The sequence below is a fragment of the Salvelinus alpinus genome, chromosome 26 (assembly GCF_045679555.1).
Source record: "Salvelinus alpinus chromosome 26, SLU_Salpinus.1, whole genome shotgun sequence".
Lineage (NCBI taxonomy): Eukaryota > Metazoa > Chordata > Actinopteri > Salmoniformes > Salmonidae > Salvelinus > Salvelinus alpinus.
Genome location: NC_092111.1, coordinates 16,032,726 through 16,058,096, shown reverse-complemented (window position 1 = coordinate 16,058,096; position 25,371 = coordinate 16,032,726). Strand labels below are relative to the sequence as shown.

General features: G+C 42.3%; 1 protein-coding gene across 1 annotated transcript; it reads left to right on the top strand.

Moving 5' to 3' along the window:
* The first annotated feature begins 10,730 nt into the window (after positions 1-10,730).
* On the top strand, positions 10,731-20,123 carry LOC139554303 (mucin-1). The gene is made up of 6 exons (XM_071367067.1): positions 10,731-10,908; positions 17,412-17,572; positions 17,779-17,852; positions 18,075-18,214; positions 18,297-18,350; positions 19,846-20,123. The coding sequence occupies exons 1-5, from the start codon at positions 10,845-10,847 to the stop codon at positions 18,317-18,319; spliced, it is 462 nt and encodes a 153-aa protein (XP_071223168.1). The 5' UTR covers positions 10,731-10,844; the 3' UTR covers positions 18,320-18,350; positions 19,846-20,123.
* The last annotated feature ends 5,248 nt before the right edge of the window (positions 20,124-25,371 follow it).

Sequence of the window (25,371 nt, the reverse complement as noted above, 5' to 3'; positions counted from 1 at the left end):
GTCTAAATTCAATCACAGTGGGATTTAGTTATCCACTACCTCTCATCGCTACGGCGATGGAATCATTCCACGGAGCGCGTTTTTTCACAAAACTGGACCTCAGGAGCGCGTATAATCTGGTGCGTATTCGGGGAGGAGACAAGTGGAAAACAGCGTTTAGTACCACATCAGGCCACTATGAGTACCTCGTCATGCCGTATGGGTTGAAGAATGCTCCAGCCGTCTTCCAATCCTTTGTAGATGAGATTCTCAGGGACTTGCAGGGGCAGGGTGTGGTAGTGTATATTGATGACATCTTGATCTATTCTGCCACACGCGACGCGCATGTCTCCCTGGTGCGCAGGGTGCTTGGGCGACTGCTGGAGCATGACCTATACGTCAAGGCTGAGAAATGTGTGTTCTCCAAATCAGCCGTTTCCTTCCTGGGATATCGTATTTCCACCTCGGGGTTGGTGATGGAGTGTGACCGCGTTAACGCCGTGCGTAATTGGCCCACTCCGACCACGGTAAAGGAGGTGCAGCGGTTTTTAGGGTTTGCCAATTACTACCGGAGGTTTATCCGGGGTTTTGGTCAAGTGGCGGCGCCCATTACCTCACTGCTGAAGGGGGGGCCGGTGCGTCTACGGTGGTCGGCCGAGGCAGATGGAGCCTTCAACCAGTTGAAGGTAAGGTTTACTGAGGCTCCCGTATTGGCACATTCGGACCCTTCGTTAGCGTTCATAGTGGAGGTGGATGCGTCCGAGGCTGGTGTTGGAGCCGTGCTATCACAGCGCTCGGGCACGCCACCGAAGCTCCGTCCCTGTGCTTTTTTTTCTAAGAAGCTGGGTCCGGCGGAGCGGAACTATGATGTGGGGGACCGGGAGTTGCTAGCTATGGTAAAAGCCCTGAAGGTGTGGAGACACTGGCTTGAGGGGGCTAAATACCCTTTTCTCATCTGGACTGACCACCGCAATCTGGAGTATATCCGAGAGGCGAAGAGATTGAATCCGCGTCAGGCTAGGTGGGCCATGTTTTTTACTCGTTTTCAATTTACAATCTCTTACCGACCAGGTTCCCTCAACACTAAGGCCGACGCGCTGTCTCGTCTTTATGACACGGATGACCGGCCCATCGATCCGACTCCCATCCTTCCAGCCTCTTGTCTGGTGGCCCCGGTGGTATGGGAGGTGGACGCGGACATCGAGCGGGCGTTAAGGGCAGAACCTGTGCCGTCCCAGTGTCCGACTGGCCTGAGGTACGTACCGCTTGGTGTTCGTGATCGATTGATTCGGTGGGCTCACACACTACCGTCTTCGGGTCATCCGGGGATTGAGAGGACAGTGCGGGGTCTTAGGGGGAAATACTGGTGGCCCACCTTGGCTAAGGACGTGAGATCCTATGTCTCTTCCTGCTCGGTATGCGCACAGAGTAAGGCTCCTAGGCACCTGCCGAGAGGGAAGTTACAACCCCTCCCGGTTCCACAACGGCCATGGTCTCATCTATCGGTAGATTTTCTGACTGATCTTCCCCCTTCACAGGGGAACACTACCGTTCTGGTCGTTGTGGATCGGTTTTCTAAGTCCTGTCGTCTCCTTCCATTGCCTGGTCTCCCTACGGCCCTACAGACTGCGGAGGCTCTATTTACCCACGTCTTCCGGCACTACGGGGTGCCGGAGGACATCGTATCTGATCGAGGTCCCCAGTTCACGTCCCGGGTGTGGAGGGCGTTTATGGAGCGTCTGGGGGTCTCGGTCAGCCTTACCTCTGGGTATCACCCCGAAATTAATGGGCAGGTGGAAAGAGTGAACCAGGAGGTGGGTAGGTTTCTGAGGTCGTATTGCCAGGACCGGCCAGGAGAATGGGCGAGGTACGTCCCGTGGGCAGAGTTGGCCCAGAACTCGCTCCGCCACTCCTCTACTGACATGTCGCCATTTGAATGTGTACTGGGGTACCAGCCGGTCCTGGCTCCGTGGCATCAGAGCCAGACCGAAGCTCCTGCGGTGGAGGAGTGGGTACAGCGCTCTAGGGAGACCTGGCGGGCAGTCCAGGACTCTCTCAGGAAGGCCAGTGAACGGCAGAAGAAGAGCGCTGACCGCCACCGCAGTGAGGCCCCTGTGTTCGCACCAGGGGACAGGGTCTGGCTCTCGACCCGAAACCTGCCCCTCCGCCTGCCCTGCCGGAAGCTGGGGCCGCAGTGTGTGGGGCCATTTAAAGTCCTGAGGAGGATAAACGAGGTGTGTTATAGATTGCAACTCCCTTCTTACTATCGTATTAACCCCTCGTTTCATGTGTCTCTCCTCAGGCCGGTGGTAGCTGGTCCCCTTCAGGAAGGTGACGTGCCGGAGGTCCCTCCGCCCCCTCTGGAAATCGAGGGGTCCCCGGCGTACACAGTACGAGCGATTCTGGACTCGAGACGCCGGGTGAGGGGCCTGCAGTACCTCGTTGACTGGGAGGGGTACGGCCCGGAGGAGAGGTGCTGGGTACCGGGGAGAGACATTTTAGATCCTTCCCTCTTGGTTGATTTCCACCGTCGCCACCCGGATTGTCCTGCGCCTCGCCCTCCGGGTCGTCCTCGAGGCCGGGGTCGGCGCGCTGCGGGAGCCGCGCGTCAGAGGGGGGGTACTGTCACGAGTCCCGCCGAAGATGGTGCCTCTTCCTGTTCGGGCGGCGCTCGGCGCTCGTCGTCACCGGCCTACTAGCTGCCATCGATTTATTTTCCTTTTGTTTCTGTTAGTTTGGGCTGATTGGGTGCACCTGTTTTGAGTTTAGTTTTGTGGGTTGGTTATTTAAGGGAAGTAAGCCCGCTGGGTTTTGTGCGGGCTTGTTATTCTGTTTTTTGGTGGTGGTGATTTAGATAGTGGATTCTGTCCTATATATGTTGGACTGTATTTTTGACGCGCCCTTTGTTGTGTGGCGTAGCCTTCTCATTTGATTATTTCTGGTTGAAATAATAAATTCCACTTGCTCGGAACTCCCTGCTCTCTGCACCTGACTCCTTCATCTCACCATTGGAATTGTAACAATATGCATATGCATTAATGGGTGAAACCTGCAAATTGTATTGACAAAGGCTATTATGACCTCTGGGAATAGCAGGCAATTATAGGTCATTGTGATCTCGAACACCCGGCTCTCAATTACATTTAAAAAGATAAGAAATATAATACCTAAATTATCAAGAATATCAATCAATATCATGTTTGCATCCCAATTAACTTCAAAATATTTCAGAGTGAGGTCAATTAGACATCAGCCCCTGTCAAAAAACCGCAACATCAGGACCGCAGTCGATTTTGGCAATTCTCCAAGCTAGGTACTGCGCCATCATCACACAACTTTAACACACTATTCTGTGTCATCTTCACAAATACTGCATGCAATGTTTTATTCAGAGAACCTGTAGATATATGCAATGCTCTGTGGTCATCAACGTAGTTAAATAATGGTAGGCTATTGTAAGTTTAACCATACACCTGCTAACTTGGGCCACATAGGAAGGGCACATGTGCTACTGTATACGTCATGTCCCAGTTAGACCATCTCACAAAGTGTGTATTCTGTCTTACCTCTTCTGGTTCGAACAACAAGTAGTTACCTTATTTATTGTCAGCTAATACATACAGCTACTCGCGTTGGTGTTGATGGGATCAAAAATCTGGGAGATGCTATGTGTATGTGCTGTAGGTGGATGGGAAGTTTTTCACTGCAGTGGTGAGGCCAGGATGTGCTTCTGCTCTGAAGTGGTGTGCATGAGTGAGCCTGTGTGCTGCTGCACTCTGAGATTACTCTTCTCCGCCACACCTACAGCGTAATTGCGCAAAATAGTAGGAAGCATCATCTGGATAGGTGTGCAACAACAGCTCAACATTCACCATTCACCAAAAACAGTTTGACGCATAAATTAGATAAATCCAACGTATGCACCACAAGGCAAACGCAGCGTTCCATTGGAAATTAATGTAATTCTGGTGTACCAAAATACATAACACTGTAGGTAGGGAGGTAGGTAGGTGTGATCAAGGCGTAATAAACAAAGCTTTCAATTGGAAATGATTGTACTTCTGGTGTTCCAAAAAGAAATGTTGCTGTCTTGTGATCGAGGCGTGACGCAGTAGTTGAGATGCTACCAGTATACAATAAAAATAACTTATATTCATTATTTGCTGCCACACAAAAGGCTTTTAAATCTGAGAGATAAAAACGCATGTAGTTAATCATTAACGATTCGAACACCGGCAATGTCATTGTGCAAAATATTATGCAGCATCATCTGGATATGTATGCAACAATAGTTCAACATTCACCTTCTAGTACCATTTCTGTCAAGCTGTCTACGCATGCAGTTTGACTCATATGTACAATAAATCCAACATATGCACCACACTGAACACACTGCAACTGCCTCTGCAATGCAATGCTGCAAGGCAAACGCAGCGTTTCACTAGGAATTCACGTAATTCTGGTGTACCAAAATGCAATGACGCTGTCGGTGTGTTCGAAGCATTACGGTGATCAAACTGATTCCCAAAAACAGACCTTATTGACAACTAGGCCCAAAGATGCAAAGGTGCAATGCCCTACATTTTTATCCGATGCAAGATGACAAGCATCAGGGCAGTCCCATACTCGATGCAGGTGTCCTGTGTATTAGCATGCCCTGAGCAATCTAAACTCAAGGACATGAGAAGGTTCACCGATGACGTGCCATCGGCAACCATTGGTTGATACATGCAACGTCTGAGCAGGGGAACACGACCATAATATGTGCAGGGAAGCAGGGAAGGGGAGCGTCACTGAGTGATTTACTATTTAAAGCCAAAGGGCCTATTACAACCATGGATGGCCACTAGATTATCTCCATCTGATCTCTCGTTAATCTATCAATATGCTTCACCTGCTCAACTGATCTCAATTGCAACCATTATTTGTCACCTCATTACAGCTCCCTAAAAGCTGATGGTGTGACGTCTTAGTCCTGCTTGCTACCAAAGTCTTTCAAGATACAGTATGTTCGCCCTCTGGTGTGTATTATCATTGGAACAATTTACTCTTACTTTTTGAGCAGAATAAAGATGATTTATCAATTTGACAATCATTATGTACAACTGAAATAAAGTATTTCCTCGTATACCATGGCAAATGTACTGTGGCAATTTATCCGACAAGTTGTATGAATGGAAAACTAATGTTGGTGTAGCCTACTGGTATTATTTTATTTGTTTCCAATTTATATAATGCATTAAATACAACTGTCTTAAAATTAAATTGTCTGGTGTGGTAATTTCTTATCAAAATCGAGGGTAAAATATCCCTGGACTGTCCATTTTTGAAATTTGTAACTAAATAAAGTAAATCGTGATTGAGTAATATAATCTACATTTGGAAACTCTTCATTTGGATAGTCCATCTGTAATACATTTTACAATATAGCCTATTGCAGCTGGCCCGTCTGTCGGGGAATTGCTAATTTCTGCCTCCAGGATAAGGTTAATGACAATAAATGTCAACGTGCAAGCGTTTGCGCTCTTGCAATAGTCTTTGATCATATGATAAAATACATTTCTCAAGTTCAGCACACCCAGAACCAGGATTGCAGAGTGAAAAGGCATTGGTCTCAAGATCCAATGAATGGATATCCTTGTGTGTTTGAACCCCACTCCTGGTTCCTAAACTCCCTATAAATTCCATCCTATACTGCTTTCTCTATGGTTCCCATTTGGTTATGTCCTCTGCAGCTACTTGTTTCTCAAAACAGATATAGCAACCAGGATGGCCAAGTGGTTATTAAGGCCTTAGACTTGAGATCCAATGGACATACACTATACATGCAAAAGAATTTGAACACCCCTTCTAATGAGTGGATTTGGCCATTTCAGCCACACCTGATGGGTGAAATCTTCTACAATGTAGAAGATAGTAAAAATAAAAACTCCTTGAATGAGTAGGTGTGTCCAAACTTTTGACTGGTAATGTGTGTGTGTATATATATATATATATATATATATATATATATATATATATATACATAAAAATTCTGCAAAAAAAGAAACGTCCCTTTTTCATGACCCTGTTTAATAATTCAAAAAAATCCAAATAACTTCACAGATCTCAGATCTTCATTTTAAAGGGTTTTAACACTGTTTCCCATGCTTGTTCAATGAACCATAAACATTTAATGAACATGCACCTGTTGTTAAGACACTTTACCTGACTCTTTACCTGACTCGCTTTTCAAAGATGTGTACACATTTTGTGCTCTTGTAGGAAGCAATCACTCCCCTATTTCTGACTACAAATTATCTATAACTGGGCTGATAACTCACTAACTAGCAAAGGATATAAACAAAATGTGCACGTGGCTACATGCAGCTCTCGCTTTGATCTCAAACGAAGTGCATCTATTCACAACTGCTCATGCTATAAACACAGTCCAGTTCAAAATAAATGGCACAGATCCATATATGGCAATGGTCTATTTGTATATAGGCCTACTGCAGCTCTGATTGTTTATGCCGCACTGGTCTGTGTAGAGTACGGGCTGAGTATCATATGTCAATGCAATAGATGCATTCTGCCTACCACAACATTTCTTACATAGTTTGTTTTGTTTCGGTATGTTGCATTGAACGTGGTTAATATTGTCTTGATTCGATCACAATTGCCACAGTAAAGTAAAACGTTGATAGCATTAATAGGGAAAACCCTAGAACAGTGGTCACCAATCTTTTCTGAGTCAAGATCACTTTGAGTCAAAATGCAAGCTGAGATCTACCGCTCAGATATTTTTACATGACTTATAAAATTCAAGCATTAACCAATGAAAACATTAACATTAACAGTACTGTAGCAATGAGGTTTGTTCAGTAAGCTATAGGCCCAATGCATTATCAATGCGTATTGGCTTTGCTTGAATTGCCCTGCCAATGCATTGGGGTTCCGGGCCATTTAAAAATATATATATTTCAAAATTTGAGGTAGGCTATATGAACACATCAGTAACAGATCCATTGTTGTATTACTTGTGAAGCACAGTGAACATACATTTAAATAATTTGCTTTTTATTTGTATTTTACTGGGCTGATAGTGCCTGCATCTGATGGTCAGTCTAAGTGGAGGGAGAGAGCAGCGGACTGAGGGTCTGCCTCTCAACATCCTCCGCTCTCCCTTTCATCCACTTACACTGACCAAAAAGAACACATCTTCAAGATGATTTTGAAACACAAGTCACACCACATAATTTGTGCCGCATGCACAAATTCATGTTTTTTAGTCATATGAACAGTGAAAGTGAAATATTCCTCGATATTAAAAAAGACCCAAGCCGCTAATAATAACAACGCAAGCCTATAGATAGACTTTCCTACTCATTCATTACTACTGCAGTGCTTGTTGTAGCACTGGGTGGAAATAGGAAGAACGTGCATTTTATGATTTATAGAAGTGTTGAACACAAAGTGCTGACAGTGCTGTATGAACTCACTCATATAAACCACATCTATTTGCTGTATTCGTTGACAGTCTCTCTAGTCGTGATGTTAAGCATTTTGAAATCTCACAGTATCAACTTTGCTGTAGCTTTCTTTTATGTCTGCTATGTTACTGCAGACATGGTTATCTGAGCCATCCGATTGGCCAGCGGTAGGCCTATAGTGCACTTGATTTGCTCTCTGGACCAGGAAAACAGAGTTTGTACCTTTTAGACACATGAAATGGTTCAAAATGGTAAAGGTTTGCCTAAGCGGCACACAGGGCAGCTGAATCGGGTGCATCTACTGCAAACAGCCGAAGACAAATTAAAAAAAATAGGAACACAAGGCTATTGTTGTTTGGCGATCAACTAGGAATACCTTGGAGATCGACACCTGTGGTAAATGCAATTGATTGGACATGATTTGGAAAGGCACACATCTGTCTATATAAGGTCCCACAGTTGACAATGCATGTCAGTGCAAAAACGAAGCCATGAGGTCGAAGGAATTGTCCATAGAGCTCTGAGACAGGATTGTGTCGAGGCTCAGATGTGGGGAAGGGTACTAAAAAATGTCTGCAGCATTGAAGGTCCCCAAGAACACAGTGGCCTCCATCATTCTTAAATTTAAGAACTTTGGAACCAACTAGACTCTTCCTAAAGCTGGCGGCCCGAGAAATCGGGGGAGAAGGGCCTTTGTCAGGTAGGTGACCGAGAACCCGATGGTTACTCTGACAGAGCTCCAGCACTCCACCAATCTGGCCTATATGGTAGAGTGGCCAGACGGAAGCCACTACTCAGTAAAAGGCACATCACAGCCCGCTTGGAGTTTGCCAAAAGGCACCTAAAGAAACAAGATTCTCTGGTCTGATGAAACCAAGATTGAATTCTTTGGCCTGAATGCCAAGCATCATGTCTGGAGGAAACCTGGCACCATCCCTATGGTGAAGCATCGTGGAAGCAATTTCAGTGGCAGGGACTGGGAGACTAGTCAGGACCGGGGGAAAGATGAACAGAGCCGGGGCTTGTTGGTTCAGTTGTCAGAAGCACACAATGAAGTTAGCTAGCTGGAGTATAGTTCTTAGTCAGAATCAATGTTTTGGGGACAATGTGTCTAGTATTTTGATAACAGACTGTCTGAGCCAGATTCGGGGCGACCTTGGCTGGGACACTGAGAACTTCCCAGTCCCAGGTCTCTCCCTATCTCAGGCAGGAAGATGCTATTCTCACGGACTCCCCTAAACTCTATTGCGGGCGGATTTGATGGTTTGTGTGGAAGTATGTGTGTCACTATAAATTGAAGGTCTTTGTACTGTGCACGTCAGAACGTTCCGTGAATAAACGTTTAACTTTTGTAGACTGGGCCTCTGTCTGTTTTATTTCTATCAGTATCATACAAATCCTGATAGCGCAGACTGAGTAAATAAATTGAATTGGTTAATGAACAGAAGAACATAATTCTCATATCTCATTCTCATTGAAGTCAAAATTTGACATTTATGGCAGATAACATTTAACATCTGCGGTATGCAGGACAGATGTCAAATAACAGATGTCATGATTGATTAGTTCATGTTGCTCTTCCATAAAAAACACTGAAAACCCTGTAGATTGCACTTCATGGACCACGGTATAGGTAAATAGCAGACAAGGCATAATTAGGTCAAATATGAATCATTATACCGCTGGGTGGCACTAACCACATACAGACAGCCAACAGATTGCAGGCAGCCAGAATGCAAACATTTTCATTTTTTATAGTTGAAAATCCACAGAAAGTCTGCACCCAATGTCTCACCAGCCTGAATGTGATAGGATGTTAATTTGGTCATATATTGGTAAAGACAATCCCAGCCTTGAACAATGTTGTGGCCATGGAAGAAAATGCAAGAAAACAGGTACTGTACCTCGTGTTGTTGATTATTTGTGTTGTGTTGGATTGTCAATCGGGCAACTCAGTCAAAGCCTAGGTGCAGTATATATAGCCTATATCATGAGTCTTATGCATGGTTGGGTAAATTACTTTGTGAATATAATCCGTTAAAGTTACTAGTTACCTGTCCAAAATTGTAATCATTAACGTAACTTTTGGATTAACCCAACTCAGTAACATAACATGATTACTTTCAGTTATTTTTGGATTACTTACGCCTTTAAAATTAATTAGAAGAAGACAAAAATGATCCATCAAACGCATTTAGTATTTTATCATTGTGGTCTCTGACTTGTGGCCAGGTGGAACAACCATTTTCAATGCTGAATTGAATGTCATTGTGAAAACAAAAGTGTCAATGTATTTTTTCTGCAAACATCCTTTCTGAATTTAAAAGTAATCCAAGTATTTCATTTTTTAATAGTATCTGTAATCTGATTACAATACTTTTGCTGGTAAGGTAACTGAATAGTTTGTTAAAAAAATAATCAGATTACATGTAATCAGTAATCAACCCTGGTCTTATTCATAGTTTTATTTGTGGTTGATAAGTCGCATCTCACAGTGTTTGCCATTCCACAACAGTGTGTTAATTGTTCCAACATGACAAGTCTTTTGGTTGGATACAAGGACTTAATAATAGTAAGCAAATGTGTTCCCTACTCCAAGGCTGTGCAACATCAAATACAACCTATTATATATGAATTAAAAAGCCAAGCTACATACGTCAAACAATTTTCTTTGTGTCCTCCTTTGAGACACACCCTCCTTTTTGAAGCACGATAGTAGGAATACGTTAGTCAAAAAGCTAAAGTCAAGGTGATGTTTTGTTTGTGTTTAAACCGGTCCTAATCAATTATGAAATTTGAAATTGAGTTATCAATAAGTTAAAATTCATTATAAAATAGCTTTTTGATCAGCTACTGAAAATGCTGATTTAGTCTGAGAAAACACAAAGTCAGAGTACAGTGTATTGGAAAAACTTCCATTTGGTTAGCACTCTCAAGTCTCAATTGCATTCCTTCCTCTCTCTTCAGTCTAAAATTGTATTTAATAGTGTTATCCGGGAGCTAATACAACTATTAAGCCATTTCCCATTGTATTATTAAATTAATGCAGCCCAGCCAATGGTTTACACAAGTGTCAGGACATGAACCCTCGCCCAAATAAAGATATTCAGTTTTTTTCAGATCCACATGGGTTCAGCTGATGAATCACCGATGCAATCAGAGTTGAGTTGTGATTCACGTCTCACCGGTTTTTTTTGCACCGCCCAGCCTCAGACCCACGCGGCTCCTGTCGAGTCACACCTGATGTGGGTGGCCCCAGATAAAAGACTGGTACCTCACCCTGCAGATGACAAAGTACATCTCATCATTGAAAACTCCATACTTGAGAAGTTAAATCATTTGTATCATATATTTGGTTGAATTCGTTTAAATAGACCGATTTTACCCATCAAGATGGTACTACCTTCAGCTAACCTTTTGAGGATTACACAATGCATCTTAATATTTGCCATCTCAGGTAAGAAAATGCATCCAGTTAAGTAGGAACAACATTATTGTTGCTTTATGGAAAAAGAAAGGACAAATGTTTGAGGCTTGAAGTTGGAGGAATTTTAACGATTACGTAATGTATATATTATCAATAATATATAATATGAATGTATAATATGATATACCTCATATACCTTATAGTATTAAGAAATTATATACATTTTACAATCCAATCTCTGTCAAAAACCTGATGCATACTGTATGGGTACTTGGGTAGCACTTAAATGACAGGAAAATCACATTTTGTGAGATGTTTAAGTGTCTTGCAGACTGATTTTGAAGTAATCAATCCCTTCGATTATGGTTATATAAGATGTTTGTCTGATATCAACTTCAATATACTGTACCCTAGTATATATTATTTTATATATTAGGGTATTATATATAAAAGTATATCTATCTGTACACATTTTGTATTGTATGATTTAAAAAAATTAATATCATATGTTTGATTCAGAAAACCATCTACCTTCACTGTCTATTTTCAAAGATTGTATATTCAATGGCACTTACCGGCATTCAGAAAGACCAGCAGATCAAATGATTGTGTCCCTAGCGCCAACTCAAAGCACAAATACTGTATATATTGTGATGACTATGAAATGACTATTGGATATCAAAGTAGACTGGCTATTATTTGGCCCAACTGGTGATTATCTTTGCGTTGATTCAGGTGTACTTGGCTGATTTTGAGTGGGAAAAGATTCCTGAAATATGTCCATATTTTAACTCAATCTACTTTGGTTTGTCTCATTTGAGCTAAAAGGACAATGGTCCTTGTATACTAAAGTCCCAACCCCAACCTTAAATGGCTTGCATAATAATGACAGTTATGGAATCGCTCAAGAGTATTCTCTACAGTCAGAACTCCATGAGTGTCCTGCAACAACTAATTAGCAAAGTCAATCTAAGTGTTAACACTTTTGAGAGGGGTATTGTACTTCAATTGATGTCTGATGTGGATAGAATATTCTAAAGCTAAAGGGTAATCCAAATTAATACCAAATAAAATTGATTTATATAGCCCTTCTTACATCAGCTGATATCTCAAAGTGCTGTACAGAAACCCAGCCTAAAACCCCAAACAGCAAGCAATGTAGGTGTAGAAGCACGATGGCTAGGATAAACTCCCTAGAAAGGCCAAAACCTAGGAAGAAACCTATAGAGGAACCAGGCTATGAGGGGTGGCCAGTCCTCTTCTGGCTGTGCCGGGTGGAGATTATAACAGAACATGGCCAAGATGTTCAAATGTTCATAAATGACCAGCATGGTCAAATAATAATAATCACAGTAGTTGTCGAGGGTGAAACAAGTCAGCACCTCAGGAGTAAATGTCAGTTGGCTTTTCATAGCCGATCATTAAAAGTATCTCTACCACTCCTGCTGTTTCTAGAGAGTTGAAAACAGCAGGTCTGGGACAGGTAGCACGTTCGGTGAACAGGTCAGGGTTCCTTAGCTACAGGCAGAACAATTGAAACTGAAGCAGCAGCACGGCCAGTTGGACTGGGGACAGCAAGGAGTCATCATGCCAGGTAGTCCTGAGGCATGGTCCTAGGGCTCAGGTCCTCCGAGAGAGAGAAAGAAACAGAGAAAGAGAGAATTAGAGAGAGCATACTTAAATTCACACAGGACACCGGATAAGACAGGAGAAGTACTCCAGAAATATAACAGACTGACCATAGCCCCCGGACACATAAACTACTGCAGCATAAATAATGGAGGCTGAGACAGGATCGGTCAGGAGACACTGTGGCCCCATCCGATAACACCCCCGGACAGGGCCAAACAGGAAGGATATAACCCCACCCACTTTGCCAAAGCACAGCCCCCACACCACTAGAGGGATATCTTCAACCACCAACTTACCATCCTGAGACAAGGCCGAGTATAGCCCACAAAGATCTCCGCCACGGCACAACCCAAGGGAGGGCGCCAACCCAGACAGGAAGATCACATCAGTGACTCAACCCACTCAAGTGACGCACCCCTCCTAGGGACGGCATAGGGTTAGAGGCAGAGAATCCCAGTGGAAAGAGGGGAACCGACCAGGCAGAGACAGCAAGGGCGGTTCGTTGCTCCAGAGCCTTTCCGTTCACCTTCACACTCCTGGGCCAGACTACACTCAATCATATGACCCACTGAAGAGATGAGTCTTCAGTAAAGACTTAAAGGTTGAGACCGAGTCTGCGTCTCTCACATGAGTAGGCAGACCATTCCATAAAGAATTGAGCTCTATAGGAGAAAGCCCTGCCTCCAGCTGTTTGCTTAGAAATTCTAGGGACAATTAGGAGGCCTGCGTCTTGTGACCATAGCGTACATGTAGGTATGTACGGCAGGACCAAATCGTAAAGATAGGTAGGAGCAAGCCCATGTAATGCTTTGTAGGTTAGCAGTAAAACCTTGAAATCAGCCCTTGCCTTAACAGGAAGCCAGTGTAGGGAGGCTAGCACTGGAGTAATATGATCACATTTTTTGGTTCTCGTCAGGATTCTAGCAGCCGTATTTAGCACTAACTGAAGTTTATTTAATGCTTTATCCGGGTAGCCGGAAAGTAGAGCATTGCAGTAGTCTAACCTAGAAGTAACAAATGCATGGATTAATTTTTCTGCATAATTTTTGGACAGAAAGTTTCTGATTTTTGCAATGTTACGTAGATGGAAAAAAGCTGTCCTTGAAACAGTCTTGATATGTTCGTCAAAAGAGAGATCAGGGTCCAGAGTAACGCCGAGGTCCTTCATAGTTTTAATTGAGACGACTGTACAACCATCAACATTAATTGTCAGATTCAACAGAAGATCTCTTTGTTTCTTGGGACCTAGAACAAGCAATTCTGTTTTGTCCGAGTTTAAAAGGAGAACGTTTGCAGCCATCCACTTCCTTATGTCTGAAACACAGGCTTCTAGCAAGGGCAATTTTGGGGCTTCACCATGTTTCATTGAAATGTACAGCTGTGTGTCATCCGCATAGCAGTGAAAGTTAACATTATGTTTTCGAATGACATCCCTAAGAGGTAAAATATATAGTGAAAACAATAGTGGTCCTAAAACAGAACCTTGAGGAACACTGAAATTTACAGTTGATAAGGACAAACCATTCACAGAGACAAACTGATATCTTTCCGACAGATAAGATCTAAACCAGGCCAGAACTTGTCCGTGTAGACCAATTTGGGTTTCCAATTTCTCCAAAAGAATGTGGTGATCGATGGTATCAAAAGCAGCACTAAGGTCTAGGAGTGTAACCGATGTGAAATGGCTAGCTAGTTAGCGGTGGTGCGCGCTAATAGCGTTTCAATCGGTGACGTCACTCGCTTTGAGACCTTGAAGTAGTGGTTCCCCTTGCTCTGCAAGGGCCGCGGCTTTTGTGGAGCGATGGGTAACGATGCTTCGTGGGTGACTGTTGTTGATGTGTGCAGAGGGTCCCTGGTTCGCGCGAGGGGACGGACTAAAGTTATACTGTTACAGGAGCACGAGGACAGTTGCAGAGCCTCGGTCTGACGCCATTAAAAGGTAATTTACCACCTTCACAAGTGCAGTCTCAGTGCTATGATGGGGTCTAAAACCAGACTGAAGCATTTCGTATACATTGTTTGTCTTCAGGAAGGCAGTGAGTTGCTGCGCAACAGCTTTTCCTAAATTTTTTGAGAGGAACGGAAGATTCGATATAGGCCGATAGTTTTTTAAATATTTTCTGGGTCAAGGTTTGGCTTTTTCAAGAGAGGCTTTATTACTGCCACTTTTAGTGAGTTTGGTACACATCCGGTGGATAGCGAGCCGTTTATTATGTTCAACATAGGAGGGCCGAGCACAGGAAGCAGCTCTTTCAGTAGTTTAGTTGGAATAGGGTCCAGTATGCATCTTGAAGGTTTAAAGGCCATGATTATTTTCATCATTGTGTCAACAGATATAGTACTAAAACACTTAAGTGTCTCACTTGATCCTAGGTCCTGGCAGAGTTGTGCAGACTCAGGACAACTGAGCTTTGGAGGAATACGCAGATTTAAAGAGGAGTCCGTAATTTGCTTTCTAATGATCATGATCTTTTCCTCAAAGAAGTTCATTAATTTATTACTGCTGAAGTGAAAGCCATCCTCACTTGGGGAATGCTGCTTTTAATTAGCTTTGCGACAGTATCAAAAATACATTTCGGATTGTTCTTATTTTCCTCAATCAAGTTGGAAAAACAGGATGATCGAGCAGCAGTGAGGGCTCTTCAATACTGCACGGTACTGTCTTTCCAAGCTTTTCGGAAGACTTCCAGTTTGGTGTGGCGCCATTTCCGTTCCAATTTTCTGGAAGCTTGCTTCAGAGCTCGGGTATTTTCTGTATACCAGGGAGCTAGTTTCTTATGACAAATGTTTTTAGTTTTTAGGGGTGCAACTGCATCTAGGGTATTGCGCAAGGTTAAATTGAGTTCCTCAGTTAGTTGATTAACAATTTTTTGTCCTCTTACGTCCTTGGGTAGGCAGAGGGAGTCTGGAAGGGCATCAAGGAATCTTTGTGTTGTCTGAGAATTTATAGCACGACTTTTGATGATCCTTGGTTGGGGTCTGAGCAGATTATTTGTTGCGATTGCAAACGTAATAAAATGGTGGTCCGATAGTCCAGGATTATGTGGAAAAACATTAAGATCCACAACATTTATTCCATGGGACAAAACTAGGTCCAGAGTATGACTGTGACAGTGAGTAGGTCCAGAGACATGTTGAACAAAACCCACTGAGTCGATGCTGGCTCCGAAAGCCTTTTGGAGTGGGTCTGTGGACTTTTCCATGTGAATATTAAAATCACAAAAAATGTGAATATTATCTGCTATGACTACAAGGTCCGATAGGAATTCAGGGAACTCAGTGAGGAACGCTGTATATGGCCCAGGAGGCCTGTAAACAATAGCTATAAAAAGTGATCGAGAAGGCTGCATAGATTTCATGACTAGAACCTCAAAAGACGAAAACTTATTTTTTTGTTGTTATTTGAAATTTGCTATCGTAAATGTTAGCAACACCTCCGCCTTTGCGGGATGCACGGGGGATATGGTCACTAGTGTAACCAGGAGGTGAGGCCTCATTGAACACAGTAAATTCATCAGGCTTAAGCCATGTTTCAGTCAGGCCAATCACATCCAGATTATGATCAGTGATTAGTTCATTGACTATAACTGCCCTTGAAGTGAGGGATCTAACATTAAGTAGCCCTATTTTGAGATGTGAGGTATCACGATCTCTTTCAATAATGGCAGGAATGGAGGAGGTCTTTATCCTAGTGAGATTGCAAAGGCGAACACCGCCATGTTAAGTTTTGCCCACCCTAGGTCGAGGCACAGACACGGTCTCAATGGGGATAGCTGAGCTGACTACACTGACTGTGCTAGTGGCAGACTGCACTAAGCTGGCAGGCTGGCTAACAGCCTGCTGCCTGGCCTGCACCCTATTTCATTGTGGAGATAGAGGAGTTAGAGCCCTGTCTATGTTGGTAGATAAGATGAGAGCACACCTCCAGCTAGGATGGAGTCCGTCACTCCTCATCAGGCCAGGCTTGGTCCTGTTTGTGGGTGAGTTCCAGAAAGAGGGCCAATTATCTACAAATTCTATCTTTTGGGAGGGGCAGAAAACAGTTTTTAACCAGCGATTGAGTTGTGAGACTCTGCTGTAGAGCTCATCACTCCCCCTAACTGGGAGGGGGCCAGAGACAATTACTCGATGCCGACACATCTTTCTAGCTGATTTACACGCTGAAGCTATGTTGCACTTGAGTAGCTGATACTCCATTATGATTATTATGTTTCCTAATGGCCACCAGATTTGCTCACTGCATTACTTTTATATACACTCTCAAACCTAGCCTGAAGACCCGATATTGAATTGCATTGAATTCTACGTCGGGCATAAATGGATAAGGAAAGTTTCCACTGACAACCTCTACAAGCCAGAATGTTAAATAAATGAGATTTGAATTTACTTTACACGGACAACAGGTTAAGTAATTTCAAGTATAATTATATTCAACATTCTGGCTTGTAAAGGTCGTGAGAGGAAAGTTTCCTAATCTTAACACTCATTTATACCCGACGTTGGAATCTCAAACTATACAGCCAACAGCTGTAAGTGTGTGCTACAGATGTAGGGTCTTCATTTGATTGCTCTTTTTTGCTGAAATTTTTTCCAGGTTTAAAAAGGCTTTAAAGTTAGTAATTTCCCTTTAACATGCCAGATTTGATTAGCCCTAACGAAAACTGTATCAACCTCCACAAAAATGGTCAATTTATTATAATCCACATTATTCTTATTTCCTGTTGATGCAGATGATTTTCCTGCCATAGCAAACTGGCTCAAATGAAAATCCTACATCTGTTAGTACTTTAGGCTACCTCAAAAATCTTCTGATTCCCAAGATGAAGGCTATAGAAGTCCATGTTGCACTCATAGCCTTAATTGATCCACTTGAATAAGGTGTATATTTTTGCTTGCCACAGGTTCCCTGTGTTCAGTCACTCCAGCAGGTATGAGCACCACCCCAACAAAAGATACGGTATTCCTGATGGGCATACAGATCACCAACCGGGTCTTCAATGACTCCCTATTGAATCCCAATTCTGAGGATTACAAGAAAATGTATGGCGAGGTCAGCCAATTGGTAAGATTGAGAACCATGCCTTGAATTAAACAACACCACGATATAAACTATACCACAGCACGGGCCTATGTGCCGTTCTGGCTCGGAAAAGGCTTACTTACTTACTTATATTACAATATTACAATATTACCACAGCAGGAATTATCTCTAAAAGGGATGGTCTCATGACAATGATGAAAATTGTGACATAATTGAGTATTTTTCAGCTTGCTGATGTCTACATGAGTCCTGCATCCGGAACAGCATCCACTTATGAGGGTGTTGCAACAATGACTTTCAGGTACAGTAAGCTTGACTAAGTCACCTGGATCGTTTATCTCAGCTTTTGAGAGGATGTGTAACTAAAGTATAAACTCACTGCATTTATATCGGTCCTTGACAGACCGAAAAATGACAGACCTCCACCCAACCTTGACAGACCTCCACCTGTTCAAGGTTGGGTGGGGATATTTTATTATACTGTATCATCTTTAACATTTAACATGAATCTTATCTTTTACAGAAATGGATCAGTGATAGCAAACACTATCATAGTTTTCAACACAAAGGCTATCAATCGATGGGTGGTCATGTATGACTTCGTGAATCATATCCAAGCCAATCCTTCTGCCTCTCTCCAGATAAATACAAATGATATTGAATGTAAGACATACACATATACTAATTGCATTTTTCCATAATGTAATATTGATTCATTAGTCAGATTTTTTTTAAACCCAAACAGGCATGTACATAGTGAACCCCTGAGCAGGAAGATGTGGAGGTCACAAACCAACAGGTACCTAAACCCAACACAGCTCCTGATTGGTGGTTTTAACAGACCCACAATGTAAGACCGTTCTGGATTGGTTGTGAATGTTATGTCACTCTATAATAAGGCTTAACATATAATTGACCTATGACATAGAAATAACATATAGCTATTGTTAGTAATACATATCAATTCAACTACATAATGCTCTTCTACAATTACTTTTACAATTATTTGTGTCAAAATGCAAGAATTATATATATACAGAGAGCTTTCGACTGACTTTTTGATTATTAAAAATGTCCTGGCACTGTACAGAGGTTTAATTCGTTTGCAGCAGATTACATACAAGCAGAGCACAAACATACATCAAACTTTTCAAAATACACAACACAGCGGAATGAGTTAAAGGAAACAGTCAGGTAATCACATTGCAGGAATTTATGCAAATAATTTGCAGCACAATCATGGCTAAGATATATTTGAGGTTAAGAATGAAATTGATATGGCTTCATTGTGTTTAGTGTCAATGTGCACAGTGATGGAATGATGGAACACATTCAATCTTATTCAATCTAATTCGCAACCTGTAGTTTAGATTTCTTGACATCCAAACGGCCTGCTGTGGGCAGAGAGGATTCTCACAGTTAAAAACATTTAAAACAGTTTGTCTTAGCTATTTAACACCAGATTATATTGGATCAATACCCAGCATGCTCATTCACAGCAAAGCTCTACAATCTTTCATTGATTCTTAATACCACTGTATGTCACTCTTACAAAGGCGTATAGGAGATATTTCCTGGTAATGGCACCCGGCACATTGTTTTTATGGTGATTGATACCACTGTATTTACTTTGGTAGTAAAGGTGGCAGATATACTCACACCTACATTCTAGTGGCCCTGCCCAGTGCAATTAAATCATATTGATAATAGCCTCAAATGTAATGGCTCAATATTGTATGGGAAGAGGCCTATACAATGCTTCCTTTTCCCACTTCCCATTGTGGGTAGTAATTCATTGAGCGATCTTTTCCCATTTGAGGCTCAATCAAAATGAGTCATTCTTTTTGACGAATAGTAAAGAAACAGGATTGCCCATCCTGTGTGTGTGTGTGTGTGTGTGTGTGTGTGTGTGTGTGTGTGTGTGTGTGTGTGTGTGTGTGTGTGTGTGTGTGTGTGTGTGTGTGTGTGTGTGTGTGTGTGTGTGTGTGTGTGTGTGTGGTTTGAATCACCTTGTAATTTTCAGTCTAAATCACCAGTAAATGGGTTCAAACAGAATATGCAATATTGGCATGAACAAGCAATTTCACTATTGGGAAAATCAACAGTAGTTCCATACTATGGGTGAGGATCTTTATGTATAGGGCTGGTCAAGCCCACAGGACCTAAAACAAGACACACCCACATGAAACACATTAACATGCTTGATTAAGAATCTATCTGATATGATAGATATTAATGAACATCTTTAGTAAATTGATGTTTATTTAACTGATCATCTTTATTTATTTTTCCAGGCAAAGTCTTGTCTGCAGAACAAGATCTGACAAAGATGAGCTACAAGCAAAACCAAGTCACAACCTCTGGAGATACTGTATAGTTTGTCAGGAATTTAGCATGTTATATAGGATGAAAATGATTGGAATGAGTGATTTCATACGTTTGTATTTATTCTACAAATTTTGTGCATAAATATTGGGCAACCTTGCTAGTATTTTTGTACTGTATCTGATGTCATCATATTTGACCTTGTTATGAACACAACCAGCGTCAAGCTGATTTATTTTTTCAGTCTGTTATATTCAGATTTTTCATTTGTACAAATATCTCAGATGTTTTGCTTTGCATCATGTTCAACTGATCAATTGTATAATGCTAAAGATGAATGTTAAATCAAATATGAAAATCAAAGAGTTCCTTAATTGGTCAGATATTTGAATCGGGAGTTTACAGTAATGATGTATATAAGCCCTGGATTGCTAATGGTATGTATTGGCCATTGACAGGCTTTGAAGACACCGGTCGGCCATTTTGGCACAGTAGGAGCAGTCCTTCACAAGAGTACATTGAATTCTACAGTATTTCAATTAAATGTTTCAAGGACAAAATTACATGTATTTAAATATTTGTTTATTGTTGGGACAGTAACAGTCATCTCAAAAAAACTATACTGTAAGGAAACGTTTTTATATATATATTTTTGTATGTTTAGCTCACATAATACAATGTAAAAGTGTGCAATAGAATAGAATAAATGTGGAAAAAACAAATTTAGAAATAAAAAAATTCCTTTCTATAGTTTCCAAAATAAAATAAAATGATGGTGAGGGAGTGCCAAGATGGAGGCATGGTGGCTTCAATAGAGGCCCCCAAATAGTAAAATAGTAATCTAGTGTATATATAAATCATTGTCTAACAACATGTGCAGTAATAATGTGACATCTTGCGAAATGGAAATAAATGGAGGTCTGAATCTCAATCTTGACTTGAGTGTCCATTGATGTCAATGGAAGATTTTCAAAAACTCCAGTTACACACACAGGTCTCAAGTTAGGATTTGGGACTTGAGAATTACACATGTAAATAGGAGTACATTTCTGAGTATTGAGTTTGTATCACATCATTTTATGTACAATTTAATGGAAGACTTGGAAATACATGTTGAGAATCAAGAACCTCATCTTCATGGAAGTATCCTCATTAAACTGACAGTTCACTCCAACATCAAAGTTGGTATTTTTAGACATTAAAAGTAGTTTAATTAAGAAATATACTATATATACAAAAGTATGTGGAAAACTCTTTAAATGAGTGGATTCTGCTATTCCAGCCTCACCCATTACTGACTGGTGTGTAAAATCAACCTCACATCCACGCAATCTCCATAGTCAAACATTGGCAGTAGAATGTCCTTACTGAAGAGCTCAATGCCTTTCAAGTCAGTTTGTCAAATTTCTTCCCTGCTAGAGCCCGGTCACCTGTAAGTTTTGTTATCGTCTTGTTTGTTCAAGTCAACCAACGTTTTGTGTCTCAGCTCCTGCTTTTTCCAGTCTCTTTTCTCACCCTCCCGGTTTTGACCCTTGCCTGTCCTGACTTCGAGCTCGCCTGCTTGACCACTCTGCCTATCCCTGACCCTGAGCCTGCCTGCCGACCTGTACCTTTTCCCCCTCTGGATTACCGACCTCCAACCTCCGCCTTACCCTGAGAGCCTGCCAATCATTCGGTACCATTGCCCCACCTCTGGTTTTCTGACCCCTGCCTGCCTTGACCTGTCTATTGCCTGCCCCTGTTGGAACGTTAAACAATTGTTTATTTGACATGGTCTGCATCTGGGTCTTATATTCATACCTGATAATTGCTTTTTTTTTAAAATCATTTTTATATATTAAATAATAATTTAAATGCCTTATTAAATAATGTGGCATGTTTTGTTTTATCTTGCAATAAAAAAAGGAAAAAACTCCAATAAATATATGAAAATCAAATGTGTATTAATTCGTTCAAAACCAGGTTCAAACCCAGTTGCTACCACCAATGTATGTAAATATCCGGAATAAGAAGGATAAATATACAGATGCCTGTGAAAATCCTATTTTACAACTATGACCAGCAAATCCACATTGTGTTTGTACATTATGAGTTCGAAAGTACAGGGTCACAAACACAATCGGGAAAGTCAACAGTCTACAGAATAAAATAGTCTTTCAGGCCGTAATCCCACTAAGTTTTACACAAATACTCAGTTATGTTCTCTTGAGCTCTTCCTGCCGGACGTGCTACTAGTGTGATTGTAATGAGATGGTTTTGAGAAAACCTTATACTTTTGGTGCAAAACACCTCCACCCAGAACCGTGTAATCCATTGACTATACAGTATTTACATTCCATTTCTAGTTGACGTGCCTCGTTTAAACTATATAAGCTTGTCAAAATCAATCAATCGGCCTCCCGGGTGGCGCAGTGGTCTAGAGCACTGCACCGAGCCCGTACGGGAGTTGTAGCGATGAGACAAGATAGTAATTACTAGCGATTGGATACCACGAAAATTGGGGAGAAAAGGGGATAAAATTTAATAAAAGAAAATTAAAAATTAAAAAATCAATCAATCAAATTTGTTGTAAAACAAATGATAGTCCCACTAAGCCCAAACCAGATGGGATGGCGTATCGCAGCAGAATGCTGTTGTAGCCATGCTGGTGTCACCAGCAAATCACCCCCACACCATAACAACTCCCCCTCCATTCTTTATGGTGGGAAATACACATGCGGAGATCATCCGTTCACCCACACCGCTGCCAACTGTACCTGCCGATATCTTTTGGTCAGGTCGAGGGTGCTGATGTGGGCCTTTCCCAATCGGTCGATGAGCTTGTCCACCCTCGGCATGGGGTAGGTGTCTAACAAGCTGATGTCGTTCACACCCCGGAAATCATTACAGAAGCGCAGGCTACCGTCTGGTTTGGGCACCAATACAATGGGGCTGTACCATGCACAGTGCCATGTTGCCAGGAACTTACTTTCAGCCGTAGGGAAGACCAACACCTTGTCTGCCACCGGGAATTCTCGGGGCTGGGTTCTCAGATTGTAGACCTGGGCTTGGGCGTGTTGGGCCTTCTCCATATGTTCCCTTACCAATGGCCATATGGCTGTCATCCGCTCCCTCATCGTCTCCACATGTTCTACCACGCTATGTAAGGGGGTTGGTTGGGCTTCCCACACCTCCTTGGCGAGGTCCAGTAGGCCGCGTGGCCTCCTCCCATAGAGGAATTCTACAGGGGGAAAACCCGGTGGATGACTGGGGTACTTCTCGGATCGAGAACATTAGGTGGGGTAGTAGCTGGTCCCAGTTCTTCCCGTCCTGCTCGATGACCTTCCCAGTAAAGGGAAATCTTAATGCTACAGTATACAATGACATTCTAGACGATTCTGTGCAACAGTGGCGACAGTTTGGGGAAGGCCCTTTCCTGTTTCAGCATGACAACGCCCCCGTGCACAAATACAGAAATTGTTTGAGATCGGTGTGGATGAACTTGACTGGCCTGCACAGAGCCATGACCTCAACCCCATCGAACATGTTTGGGATGAATTGGAAGCCAGGCCTAATAGTCTAACATCAGTCCCCACAACAATGTTCCAACATCTAGTGGAAAGCCTTCCCAGAAGAATATAGGCTGTTATAGCAGCAAAGGGGGGACAAAATCTATATTAATGCCCATGATTTCGGAATGAGATGTTAGACAAGCAGGTGTCCACATACTTTTAGTCTTAGTTAAAACAAAGCATTTCTTCGTAAGCTACAGTATTTTACTGGACTGATCTGATGCTGACAATGTCAGTTAGTTATTGCCCATTGTTACTATAAGCATACAGCATTACAATAGTGGGCACTAAGTTCTATTTAAAACTTTACATTCAATTATTTCAATGGACACTGTAGCAATGCTCTATTGGTCTTAAATATCTCATTGTCACGTCACGTCACTGGTCAAAAGACACTTATCAGCTACGGCAAACTGTTTAACACACAGTTATTCTTACTGATGACAGCCTGACGATAGAGTGTTTAAGGGCAGTACTTCAGGTCCATTTGCATGATGATTAATTGGTACTCCATTGAGAACATAGGGTCGAAAGTTGAATTGGAGATAATCTCATTGAAAAGGCCACGTACACAATGCAGGGTCACAACTCGTTCTTTCTAAATATTCCATTGCCATACTGGGTGGCAACGTTCTTATGCCTTGCCTGCAACGTTCTTATGCCTTACAGTCACGTCAAAAAGTGATGCCAGAATATCTGCAAAGTATCAAATCAAATCAAATCAAGTTTATTTTATATAGCCCTTCGTACATCAGCTAATATCTCGAAGTGCTGTACAGACACCCAGCCTAAAACCCCAAACAGCAAGCAATGCAGGTGTAGAAGCACGGTGGCTAGGAAAAACTCCCTAGAAAGGCCAAAACCTAGGAAGAAACCTAGAGAGGAACCAGGCTATGAGGGGTGGCCAGTCCTCTTCTGGCTGTGCTGGGTGGAGATTATAACAGAACTATGCCAAGATGTTCAAAATGTTCATAAGTGACAAGCATGGTCAAATAATAATCATGAATCATTTTCAGTTGGCTTTTCATAGCCGATCATTAAGAGTTGAAAATAGCAGGTCTGGGACAGGTGGCGGTTCCATAACCGCAGGCAGAACAGTTGAAACTGGAATAGCAGCAAGGCCAGGTGGACTGGGGACAGCAAGGAGTCATCATGCCCGGTAGTCCTGACGTATGGTCCTAGGGCTCAGGTCCTCCGAGAGAGAGAAAGAGAGAGAGAAGGAGAGAATTAGAGAGAGCCAAGATTTTCAAAATGTTCATAAATGACAAGCATGGTCAAATAATAATCAGGAATAAAAGTCAGTTGGCTTTTCATAGCCGATCATTAAGAGTTGAACAGGTAGGGGTTCCATAACCGCAGGCAGAACAGTTGAAACTGGAACAGCAGCAAGGCCAGGTGGACTGGGGACAGCAAGGAGTCATCATGCCCGGTTTGCCGTGACGTATGGTCCTAGGGCTCAGGTTCTCCGAGAGAGAGAAAGAAAGAGAGAACGAGAGAATTACAGAGAGCATACTTAAATTCACACAGGACACTGGATAAGATAGGAGAAGTACTCCAGGTATAACCAACTGACCCTAGCCCCCCGGCACATAAACTACTGCAGCATAAATACTGGAGGCTGAGACAGGAGGGGTCAGGAGACACTGTGGCCCCATCCAAGTAGCTGCATTTGCATTTGTTTAACCTGTTTTCTAGTGACATTTATTTGGAGACATTCATAACAATGAGCTGATGAGGTGCGATTTCGCCTGGCACAGAAAATGTATTTCCTGTCAGGACACTGTTGTTCAGAGGAGCTAGCCAACAACACAGCTACAGTAAAACAAACACTTCAAACGGAAGCTGGAAAGACTGCAAATCAGCTGCGTTTCGTTTGACCTTTTTTAAATAGATTTTTTTGTGTATATATCCATAAAAATTATGCCAGCTGATTCATGATTTCGA